Source organism: Heloderma suspectum, chromosome 3 (genome assembly GCF_057233095.1).
Source record: "Heloderma suspectum isolate Gila_16-S chromosome 3, 16-S_ref, whole genome shotgun sequence".
NCBI classification, from domain to species: Eukaryota; Metazoa; Chordata; class Lepidosauria; order Squamata; family Helodermatidae; genus Heloderma; species Heloderma suspectum.
Genome location: NC_139460.1, coordinates 54,553,289 through 54,566,118, shown reverse-complemented (window position 1 = coordinate 54,566,118; position 12,830 = coordinate 54,553,289). Strand labels below are relative to the sequence as shown.

Here is a 12,830-nt window from a genome sequence, read left to right as displayed (position 1 = left end):
TAGGATGATGCTTTTTCTACATGGATGTAATGCTTATGTGGAAAAACAGTGCAAATTAAAAAAAAAAGGTCCACTGTAACATATGTCTATTTTGTTTTTATCTGTATAGGAAAGTAGCCACAGCAAGGATTGCTTGGGGTGTTGCACAAGTGTAGCTCTCTGGTTTGATGCTACAGTGCTAGAAATGACACAATTGATGGCAAAGTTCTTAGGCTTTATAAATGGGGAGGGCACGGGAAAGGTGTGTGGTGGAGCAGAATTGCAGAAAACATATTACATATTTAAGCACAAGCTAATCCCAAATATCTCCAGTTTAAGGATCTTGGGTAGTTGGACTAATAAAAACATGTCTTAGGTTCTTCAGAGCCAATCAGGATGGATAGTAATAGGCTTAGGAGACAGTTGGCCTAATACAGCAAAAGCTTATATCCTAAAGGTCTTCCAGTTACCAAGAGCCAGCTATATTGGCACACTTTTACACCCCTGATATACTGCAGTTACTTGTTCTAATGGGATTGTAACTGACAGCCTGAACAGAAGGACAAGCTTGCTGTGCTTGTCTAACATGCAAACTGCTTTCCACACCATCACATCTAAGGGATTGGGATGTTAAGTCTAGCTTAGTTCTACAAAATTCTATGTCTCTACATTTCCTTGGATAGAAGTATTCCAGTTAAAATGGATTGTAGGTTACTCATCCAGTGATAAAACATTGATTCATTTGATCAAACAAAAAATAAGATAGGAGATTAAATGTGCAGATATAAATGTCCAGTTTAAAAAGTTTATATTTTTCTGGTCATATTTTACCATTACTTCATTCTAAAATAGTGAAATATTACATAAATGTTAACTTAAAAATAACTAGATTTTGTAACCCAATTAAAGAAATTGTAATAAATTAATCATCAGATTTTAATCAATTAATTACATTTACATACAAAAATCCTAGATTAGAAAATTGACATTTCCTGATTTTTAGGCATCATTTTCATAGAAGTAAATACTGGGATTTTAAAAATAATTTTAGAACATTAAACAATAACCCCCCAAAGTGAATACTGAGTTGATACATTATGTTGTAGCAGCTGATAATATCCACTTGATTTATTGCCATCAAATTAAGACTTCTTCTGCTGTCCCCAACAAAACACTCCATGTTTTTTTAAAGCACCCTTGCTTTAATCACAGCCAAAAGCAAACAAAGAAAAAAAAAAGACTTTGAAAATGGCAAATAGTGGCTGTGCCATATCTGATGTTAAAAGAACACAATCCAGTCAACAAGTAAGTTGGGTGGCAATTTAATTGCAGAAAACAGCATAACTGTTGCAAATCACCTTTATTCTGTACATTCTGTATCTCTAAAGGGATAAGCTCAAAGACATTGTTGAGGAGAGTATATACTGGGACTCACCTGCAGTTTAACATATTATTTGGCTGCAACCTGAAGCACATTTAGGTGAAAGTAAGTCCCACTGAAATCACTAGGACTCACCTCTGAGTAAGCAGGAGTCTGGGATCAGGGTAATGATTATATAAAATGTGCTATATTGTATAACATAGAAGACAAAGCAAATATGTGATGCACCTGTTTATTTAAGCTTTTTACAGTGCATCTTCTGAAGAAGCAATATATTTAAGCTCAAGAAGTTAATAGCATTAGATTAGAGCTGCTAGAAATTTTAGCAAGCTACTTAACTCTTGGTTTAGAAGCTTATAATACCAATAGTCCTGTAAGAATAAAGCTTTGAGCCTTTAACTAATGGTGACAGGGAATACAAATGAACATGAGGAAAGATGATGTGCTTTGGAAGATGCACATGAAATTGCTGTCAAGGTTCACCAAGAAAGCTGGCTGACAGTGATAACTGAATGATCCAATGAGTGCTAAAGGCAAGCGTTAACTGTTCCACAAGCCAATACAGCTTGTTAGCTCATTGTGCCAGCCCATTAGTTCTGGACTGGGGATACAACAAGCTCCACAGAATTGTCTCCAGGGATAGGTCTGGTTTTCGGAGAGCCAATTTTTTTGGTTGAGCAAAAGCTAATGTGAACTGCATCTGCTGATATAATTTATACACTTCACTGAGTAAACATATGGCGTTGCTAAGAAACTCCAGATTTCTCCCTCCCCAGAAGCTATCATGGAAATTAGTTTAAATTTAAATCTTCTGAGTACCTTATCTGACATGCAGAAAATTCCAAATGTTAAGAGCTTTTGTTCTTGCTAACTCAGCAAAATCACCCATTCATAATAATTCTTCAACATGCCAGTAAATGGAGCCTCTATTATTGCTATTTGTGTGTATCGTAAAATACACAGTATATGAAATATTGTTGCATTAAACTTGAATTAGCACTTTAACATATTACAATAGAGTTGTGGAAACATCTGGAAGAAAACCTATTGGGGAACATTTGCATGAAGGATATACACAAACTATATACTTATTGTTTATGCTTACATGTCTCTCTCATGCAAGTTTCTCCTCACATATTATAGTAGAAAAGAGAGTTGCAGAGTGTGAATCAGGATTTAAATATCTTTGTCATATAATCATACTATATTTTACATTTTAAAATCTGTGTTTTGGATGGCCCGAGTCTGACCTGAAAGTTAACAAAGGCTTGACAGGAAAGTAGGATAGAATTTCTATTAAATAAACAAGATCTCATTGTCTCTATAAACAGTCTTATTGTCTGTTATAAACTTTACCTAGGGATACTGTTTGCTAAAGGAGAGATTATTGTAGATGATCTTGCATAAATTCTGGTTAGGAAATTGTTTTAAAACTATATTTAGGTCACGCAATGATCAACTATATAATTGGGGAAAGACAACATGAAACTACTATGCCCTTAAAACTATTATTTCAGCCAGTTAAAGAATTAGGGACTTTTCTGCTATCTTCTTGAGTTGATCTGTGAAGCTGCTGATTGAGAGAAAGCTATTATTCAAGCTTCTTGTTCATGGGCACACTTCTTATTTGTTATTTGCTTATTTCTTATAACAAACACCCTTTGACGTGTTTCATGCAAGCTCACATGTGTAATTTTAATGTATAACCTGAAAATTGAGTTGGGTATTCCAACCCAGAATATCAACCAGTGTCAGATTTTTTTTTTTTAAACTGTGCAATTTTTAAAAACTGTGCAGTGTATCACTTTGAATAAAGCCAACCAATGTTTATCTGAACAACTAAGAATCTCTGCCAGTATGCTTGTCTGCATGTGTCTCTTTATATAAGTAAGGAACCTTGTGGCTATGAAATAGGCAGCCTGAAGACTATAGATGAGAACATGCCCGCTCCTTCATTTCCGATGTTTTGTGCCTTGTCCTTGGAATCATTTGGAAGTCCATCCTGATCCGTATTGCAAATGCACTTGGTGTTTCCTATAATGTCCAAAGTTACTCTAAGTGAATGGCACTCACAATAGTGACTTGCTGTTCAAAAAGGTGCCTTCTGCCAGCTTACTCTTAAACTTGTCCTCATAACAAGCCTATGAAATAAGTCACTGTTCTTCACATTTTATAAAACTGATGCTGAAAGACAATGACATGCTAACATTTTCCTGATTCACAAGAGCATTATTCATGTGAGGTCTAACAGTGAGTAGCGGGGTGAGCAAATGAGCCCTGTTGGAACACTCTGGCATGGGCAGGCTCCTCTTCAGACCTTTGGGTGTTTGGCACAAAGTTCTGAACAGGGCTTCTAAGCTTGGAAGCATCCCTGCAACTGAAAACCCTGATAATGCAGGGCTCCCAATTGTGTGGAAGGCCTCAGTTGAACATACTTAGAAAACCTAAATACGGAAAGCTCTGAAGAGAAGCCTGTGCATAGGGGGTGGGGATGGGGAGGTTGTGGCGGGGATTCTGGGTACCCCCATTCCCTATACATCTGCATCTTCAGGCAAATGCCTGAATAGGGCTAATAAATTAGAGCAGACATGGAACCTGAACTCAAGCATCCTAGATTAAGGTCTCGTAATCTAGCTGATCATCCAAGTGGCACTCAGAAACAGATAGTCTGTTTATTTCTGTTAAATCTTTGTATGTCTTACAGGAAATATCTGCAGCATTTAAATTTAAAATACGGAACCTTTCATATAATACTTGAATATTACTGTATAATGCAAAATTCCATTATACTGTGCCTATCAACATTTTAAGGAATAAAACCTTCTGGGTTTACTGTGTTGTTGACGTTTCTGCCTGCACTGGCCAGTACTGCAACACCTGTGCCTTTTCTCCTTGGCTTCTATTCACAGTAGCTGCCAGTAAGTGCGTGGACTCTTCCTTCAGGGATGCAGAAAGGAAATGAAGTACAACTATAGCATATATGCTACAGTTATATTTCAGACAAGTAGTGCTACAGTGATACCATTGGTTTCTTAGATGTGTTCACACTTAATATCTCAACAATTCTTTCCGCTATGTTTTTCTACATTAATAAAAAACGTGCATATGATAAATCATGCCTTTACATTGTGCTTACTTGGAGCAGACCCTGCATTTACTTTTGGACATAACTTACTGCAAATTCTGTTATACCAAGGCTACACACAAAATTAGGCTTTTCATTTATGACCAAACTGCTAATTCACTGGGTTCATGCTTTCTCTATCATCACTTGCTAGGAATTCTCTAAGTGGAAGGCCAAACACTAGTGTTGCTGCTAGAGTAATTTGTACTTACTGAACACCTTGACTACTGTAGCCTGTTCAAAGACATTGTCCTCCGTTACAAGCATGCATACAAATTTCTTTTCATCACCAATTCTTGCATTATTAATTGATAGGGTATAATTTTCTGAGAGATTTAATCGGTCTTTGTATTCCGGTACATCGTCATATTGTACATTTTTTTTGGTTGCAGATCTGAAGGCAATAAATGCTGAAGCCTTGTTTGCAATTTCCTAAAATTAAAAAAAAGAAAGGAAAAGGTTTTTAAAGGTATCAAGGCCTATTATTAATGTTCTTGCCCATCTAATACTTCATTTAAAATCATACAACAGAAATTATGAACTGATTAAATTATACTGAATTTTCAAAGGTCATTGCCAACCATTCATTCAAATGCAACACAGCTATGAATAAATATTGTAATGAGATTTCAAAAGGCTGGCTGCTGAGTAACACATCATGAGGGCATTCGGATTGACAAAGTCTGGAATTACTGGTTCTGCAGAGGTTTTATAGATATTATGGAGTTGCCTGTCGTTCCAAAGGTAAACTACGCAAAAGATGCACGGAGCGCATGTAGCCTGCATTCCATGCTTCACTGTATATAGTGGCATGGATCCAAAGAACTGTGAGTGAAAAGATCAGCACCACAAAGTGCTGGGGATTGTGATACAGCGTAGAAACTAGGGATGCTGGCAAAGTTCTCCTGAACCAGCCCCAGAAATTAACTTGCGTGGTTCTTAAAAGCCAGCCTCAAATGAGTTTTTAAAGCAGGGGAGGGGAACTGCCAGCCCATGCACTGAATGTGGCCTGAGAACCTTTGGATCCAGCTGTGGCCTCCCTTCCTCAGCCCTCAGACAATGAGGCTTAGAATAAAAGTCCCATTTTCACAAATTCTAGCTGGAAAAAAAAATTCCAGTTTTCAGAAATCCATTAAAATCCAAGCTGGAAAGGAATTCCAGCCTTCCATCACATCCCTCTCTGCCAGTCCTCTTATGTAACAGTAAACCAGTAAATTGGGGGTGGGGTGGGGAGAGAAACTCCCACCTTCCGTCTCACTATGCATGCCTCTCTCTACCCATCTAGGTAGGGATTAAGGCAGGCATGGGGAATTTATTTCAGCCTGAAGGCCAAATTGGCTCCAGGCATGCACTTCAAGAGATGCATGCCAGCAGCGGGCAGGGCCACAACCCGAAGTAGGCAGAACCACCTCACTGCTGGCATGCACCCCCAACATGCTTTCCTGGGCCCCATTCACACAGCCCCATTCTCTCTCACACACACGCATATGTGCGATGCAGCAGCTCCTAACTAAGCCCGCTTAAGAACATAAGAAGAGCCATGCTGGATCAGACCAGGGTCCACCTAGTCCAGCATTCTGTTCACACAGTGGCCAATCAGCTGTCAACCAGCAACCCACAAGCAGGGCACAAGTGCAACAGCAACCCCCCCCCCCATGCTCCCCAGCAACTGGTGTACATAGTTGCTTCACTTACCTGTCACCTTCCCTGATTAGAAAAGGCAAGGGGGAGTGAAGTCAACTGAGTGGTGACTTCAAGGAGTGTTACTCAAGGCAGTGGATCAGCCTGGATCCATTCTCCTGCCCTCTCTCACTTCTCCAAGGGAGGGGGCCTTTGGGAAGATAGAGGAGGAGGGGCCTCAGTGGAGGCCTTTGTGGGCTGGATGGGGAGGCCTGGCAAATGGAATTCAGCCTGCAGGCCAGGGGTTCCCCACCTCTGCCTTAAAGGAAAGGGGAGGGATCATCATAGAATAGTAGCATTGGAAGGGGCCTATAAGGCCTATAAGAAGAGTGTTTAGAGAATGGGTATGTGCGGCAGGGAGTAGGGGTTATTTTCCAAGGCTCAGATTGGCCTAGAAAATAAACTGAGGTGTTTTTAATTCATTTTAGAAACAACTCAGTTTCATTTCCACTCCTCAATCCCATTGTTTCTACTGGAAACATGATGAATAAGGAAAATAGAGGCAGTGGCTATAAAGAGCTTGGGCAAATGGAATAATTTTTCTGGATATGGGGGAGGTTTTCGTCCATTAGACTGGAAACAGACCTTTGAATCCATCCATTATGTTGTTGTCAGAACATTTTAACATTAAAACACAATCTAGGATTTAAGTAATTATCATGATCTGCCCGGTTCTATTTTAGCTTTACTTCCTTAATGTGAAAGCATGAGATATCTTTGTTCATGAATACAAAACTATTTATTATGTCTCTAGATAATCTGCAAAATATTTTGATACATGCTTCTAACAAGACTTATTACACAATTAACTATCAGAGGCAATGTTTGCCTAAATTGCCTTCATGGAAAAAATAATATTCAGTAAAGGCTTCTAGATCATGACATTGTGCAGATTAAGAGATTCAGTCATATTAGTCTGTTGCAGCAAAAGCAACAAAGAGTCTTGTGACACCTTAAAGAGTAACAAACGTATTATGGCGTTAAGGCTTTGTGGACTACCTTTAAAAAAAAAGACCAACAGTGGTTGGAAGAGCAAGTTTTACAGGCAGCCAGAATTCCAGTCCAATATAAAGTATCACCTTGTCTTATTATACTTGTTTTGTTCCCTTGAATACAATAACTTTTAATATCAGATGACAATTTGAAACATAAATTAGCATAAATTGTAAGGTTGCCTTGCTATGAACTGTTGTGTATAGCAAATCAAAGGATCAGGCTTAGGACTGCAGCCTCATCCCTACTTTTCCCCTCATCCCAGTACTTGAAGTTAACTTCGCAACAAGCCCTAGAGTGAAGTAGCAGCTACTGGGCTGGCTGTGGAAACCAGGTTCCCTCCCCATTTGGGAACACAGCTGTGCCCCACAACTGACTTTCAGGAGGAACAGGGCAAAGAAGAGGTCAGACCAGGTGAAAAACACAAGACAACTCTGTGCTACCTTCTTCCAGCAATGACAAGCTGGGCACACCAGGGCTTCTCCGGATCACCAGGCCCACTTCAGAGTCAAAAAGATCAAAGATACCACTTCAGCTCTGGCATCACAAATTACTGCTCGAGTCAACTCACAGGATAATACTGCCCAAAAGTTTGAAAAGCAGAAAAGTAAGCTTGCAAATTTCATTTCTGTGTCGGTGACAGCACTTCTTTGAGAGCTGCAAAATCTAGGGTTTTAATAAAATACACATCTTTTGATCATTTATGATTTGTTTCAAAATGAAAAAAACCCCTAATACTATGATAGACTGAAAATGCAAAGTGCAGAAGTAGGAAACAAAAATAAACAACTAACAAGCAGACAAAAAACTATGGAATTCCCCACCACAAGATGTAGTGATGTATGCCAGCTTGGATGGTTTTAAAAGGAGGATAAGGCTAGCAACGGCTACTAGTCATCATGTCTATGTATTAGTTCCAGTATTAGAGGTACTATGCCTCTGATTACCAGTTACTGGGGAACATATAGTGGGAGGGTGCTATTGCACTTATGTCATGGTTGTGGGCTTCCCATAGGCATTTGTTGCAGGGAACAGAATGCCAGTCTGACACAGCAGGGCTCTTCTTATGTTCTTAAGAAATTAAATTGGCTAAATGTTTGGAATAAAACACATTGATTCTCCCATACTAATAGTTACTCTGAAAAGGCTGGTTTGTTTCCCCGATAAATTAAAAACTGGCAGAGGAAGTCTCCTTCTTCTGCAATGAACTCCAGGTCTCAGTACTCATGCTCTCCGACTACAGCCTATTTGTTTTTGAGTTCCCTGAATTTATCATATCCCACCCTTCTTTCAAGGAACTCAGGGTGGCATATATGTGGTTCACCTCATTTTAGCCTTACAAATCTGAGAGGCAAGCTCATCTTTAAGAGATCGTGACTGGCCCAAGACACCCAGTGAGCTTCATGAGTGATCAGGGATTTGAAGCCAGATTTCCCAATCCAAATCAACAGGCTATCCCTTACACACTAGAGGGGTGTCTCCATGACAACGGAAGGAGAAGCCAACGGTGGCTTACCAGATTTTTCAAGGAGCCGGCTTTGGTCCACACAGAGTTCCATGAATGATTGCACCGCACCATTCTAACTCCCTTCACAGGAACATACTTCTGGGTAGGGTGGGGGGATTGGAGTGAACGTCATCAGCCTGGCAGGGACTGATCAACCAATGCAAGAAGCTTCCCCCCATACAATGAGAGAGGCTTCCCCTATCCTTCTTTACCACTGACAAAGCTGCAAACAATCGAAGCTTCACGTTAATTACTCCACAGCAAACATTAAAGAAACACAGGTGCAGCCTTCTTTCTCCCCTGAAGCTCCTGATGCTACAAACAATCAAAGCTTTGAAGCTTCACAGCCTTTAGGAGAGTTAACCCTACTGGAAGCACTGTGGCTCAAACCAGCTCCCTTTCTAATCCCCGTTCTCCTTTCCGCTGAAGCTCTTGATGCTGTAAAGGATCAAAGCCGCAAATTAATTATTTCCGAAAAGCAAGGAAGCAAATATCAAAGACACGCAGCTTTGACATTAAGGCTCCTAAGTGCGTTATTTTGATGCATGGGAATTTTGGTAACTTCTGGAGTGCACATTTCAGTAACAAGCCTTACTGACCACAGTGGGAGTTATTTCTGAGTAGACACACATATGTTTGTTCTGGGAAAGACAGGGACAGGAAACCAGCCTCATTTCTAGCCCAATGCAGTGCAGCAGGGTCGAAGGTGCAAATTAGTTACTTCTGAATGGCAATAAACCAAACAATGGAGAATCGTAGCTTCGAGATAGCCCTTTACAGTTTTTGGGGAATTCATGCTTTAAAATGTGCTATTTCGATTGAGGGGGATCTCTGTAAATTCCGAAGTGCACATTCAGGGGACAAGCTTTATTGACCACAGTGGGAGTTACTTCTGAGTAGGCACTAAATGGCTTGTGCTGGGAAACACGGGGACAGGAAACACCCCCTGACCAGGGTCACAGTGAAAGGCAGGGCTAGCATACCCAAGGTAAATGCAGGGGCCAGGGAACACAACAACTATACCTCAGAGAACCCAACTTAAGGAAAAGAACTGGACTTAAAGTAGTCTCAGGAAATCCGTTTTTTTTGCAAAAAGCCCCAGGGTGGCTGCAGGATGGCCACAACGTCATGTGCCCTAAACGACCTCGAAACCAAGCCAGCTCGCAGCAAATTGACCATGGAGACATGCCCTAGGTCTCAACACTAGTTTCAACTCCATTTTTATGATCTTGCTTCTCCCTGTTTTGTCCTTGAACCTCATCTCCCTTCCAGGCTCTGACCCTGCCTTATATTACTCCATGCCTACCATCATATATACTGAGGGTGATCTGTATTCCCCAAGTACCAGTCCTTATGTAACCCAAATGACACCACCTATCAAAAAAGGGAAGTATCAGTATGCTTGGGGGAACCCTGAAGGTTGCAGAACAATGAACAATCTTTATTTTCCGAAAAACAACAACAACGAAGGGAGCATCCTCTAATAAGGGCTGAGCCTGCTCAGTGAGCACAGAATGCTGACTCACTGTTGGGAGAAGGAAAGGACAACTTGTGTAGTTGGGGTGGTGGAATGGATTATTCTATAAGAAGACATGGCTAATCGCCTGGAACACTTAACAGAAGTTTGATGCAGGGTTCACTTGCTGGTCTGTATTTATCAAAGCCTGATCTCCTGGCTTTTGATTACTTTCTTGTAGTAACCAAAGTATGGTATTGGTCCTTTTTTTTTAATGCTAAGTTCAATTTGATCTTTTTGTTCCTAATTCCCCAGGTACTGCACTAGAACTTGTTCATATCAACACACACACACATACATATACATATGCACCCCTCTAACCCTATCCTTGCAAAAACCCTTAAGGAAATTCTTACATCATGTGCTCATGCGGAGCACATGATGGAAACCACAACTGTTTATTTATTTTATTAACAGCAGGTAAATCAGAGTATTTATTCTGTATTGCTTCTCAATATATATGAGGTAAGGGAACAACCTCAGCAATTTTACCATTGTTCTGCTGTGCCTGCATTGGGTCCCCTTTGTATAGTCCATGCACTTTTAGATGCAAAATGAAACACAGTCATTGATTCCATAAACTTGGCTCACATTGCTGTAGTGAGCATAAAATACAGCAGTATATGAAACATGCCTGAATATAACAAAAACACAGTAATTGGTTTTTCACCACACTGAAGCATTTTCTATAACAAGTGCACAACCTTTTCCAAAATGATTGAACAAATAATAATAGCTCTTTTGCCTGAATGCACACTAATATAAGTGTCAGATTCCCAAATGCATATTTCTCACCACACATTTGAGGTACACTTTCAATTGCATGCCACTGAGTAATATTTTAATTAGTCTCACAAACATGATCCCACATATTGAGATAATAGAAATAATTTAAAGTAAAAGTTATACTTACGTATTTCCATTTTCCAAACATAAGATCATTAGGAACTTCTAAATGGCAAGGCAAAGTAACAGTATCTCCGTATACTGTGTTTACTGTGTACAATCCAAGTCCTATTAAAAAGAAAGGAAAAGAAACACTGAGTACATTGTATATGAAATGTCTAGGTCCTAGCTAATTTGTTTATGGTTAAAGCAATTTCTGTTTTCAAAATCTAGTATATGTTTACCAAGAGTCGGACACGACTGAAGGACTGAACAACAACGAGAAATTAGCACATGGTAGCACACAGTATATTAAAGACTTCTGTGTGCACATTTAGAATGGTGAAATTAAGGTTGGCTAGAACTCTGCAGCAGCGATAGTTTTAGGAGAACATTGAGGTACGATGGCCTGCACAGTTTGCAATATGGAAGCAGAATGATGACTCCAATTAACGGAAAACTGTTTTGGTTTCTCTTGAAAGCTAAATTGGTAGAGTTGAGAGAAAATTCATTTATATGTCCCATCCAGAGTCACTTACAAACCTTTAGCACCTTTTGAGGCTAGATTCAGAGGGCATTACAGTGAACTGAATGGCATAACGTACCCTGGAGAATATTATATGACTATTTCTTTGTCAGACAATGAAGTAATTGATTTAAAACATTGTAGCACAGAAATGATTTATTACAGAAGGACCAAAGGAGCAAATCCCCCCCCCCCCGTTCTGACACCAGCACATGGCATACTCAGGCAAATACTGGAGCCCTGGGAACAGTTTGGAAAATTCAGCTGGTCCAAAACAGGGCAGCAAGATTGTTAATGTGGACTGGCCAACGTGATCAGCTTCACTGGCTGCCAGTCCATGTCCAGGTCCGATTCAAAGTGCTGACATTAACATTCAAGGCCCTAAATGGCTTGGGGCTAGGTTACCTGAAAGATCATCTCCTCCCATATGTACCTGCCTGGCCCTAAGTTCATCTTCAGGGGTCCTTCTCCGGCAGCCCCTGCTAAAAGAAGTGAGGCAGGTGGCTACCAGAGGGCCTTTTCTGCTGTGGCATCCTGGTTGTGGAATGAGCTTCCCAGAGAGGCTTGCCTGGCACCTATGCTGTGCTCTTTCCAATGCCAGGTGAAGACCTTTTTATTTTCCAGGCATTTTAGCATTCTAGTCGTTTAGCTCTGTTTTTAAATCTGCTATTGTATTTTAAATCTCTTCATTGCTAGGTTCTATTCTGGTTGCATGTTTATACTGTACTTTTAAGTTCTTATATTTTATATTGTATTTTATGCTGTTTTTGTGGTTTTAATTTTTGTGAGCTGCTCAGACAGCTTTGGCTATTGGGTGGTATATAAACGTAATAAACATAGGAGGGCCCATCACCACCAATGCCACCAGGCCTCTGCCTCCATGTCAAATTATTTTGGCCTGATGCTGGCAGGAACACCACCCAAGCAAATAGATTTGCCAGTGCAGCTGCTGTTTTCATTTCCCTAAATGCATTGCAAGTAATAACTATGACACTGTTACTCTATTGTGGGAAAATTAAAATAGCAGCCATGTGGGCCCAGCAGTCCTGTGTGTGCCTGCCAGCAGCACTAAAGAGAGCACTGAGCCCATGCAATTAGACTGCCTGTACCCACTGTAGGCACTGCATTGCGAAGGAAATAAAATGTCTGCCATGGCAGTGGATTCAGTCATATGGCCCATCTCTTCTCTCAGTGTTGCTGCTGTTCCTATTCCCACGGGTCCATCCCTGGCTAGATGCA

General features: G+C 40.3%; 1 protein-coding gene across 6 annotated transcripts in view; it reads right to left on the bottom strand.

The window, feature by feature from the left end:
• ALCAM (activated leukocyte cell adhesion molecule) overlaps positions 1–12,830 on the bottom strand; it is a 203,706-nt gene that overhangs the window by 54,407 nt on the left and 136,469 nt on the right. For all 6 annotated transcript variants that reach the window (XR_014789055.1, XM_084843279.1, XM_084843282.1 and 3 more), the window contains exons 2-3: positions 11,094–11,194; positions 4,697–4,916 (exon numbers count right to left, since the gene is read on the bottom strand). Coding sequence is in view for 5 of the 6 variants with exons in the window: in XM_084843279.1 (XP_084699405.1) it covers positions 4,697–4,916; positions 11,094–11,194 (321 nt within the window). In the remaining variant the exon portion in view is untranslated. The remainder of the gene's footprint in view (positions 1–4,696; positions 4,917–11,093; positions 11,195–12,830) is intronic.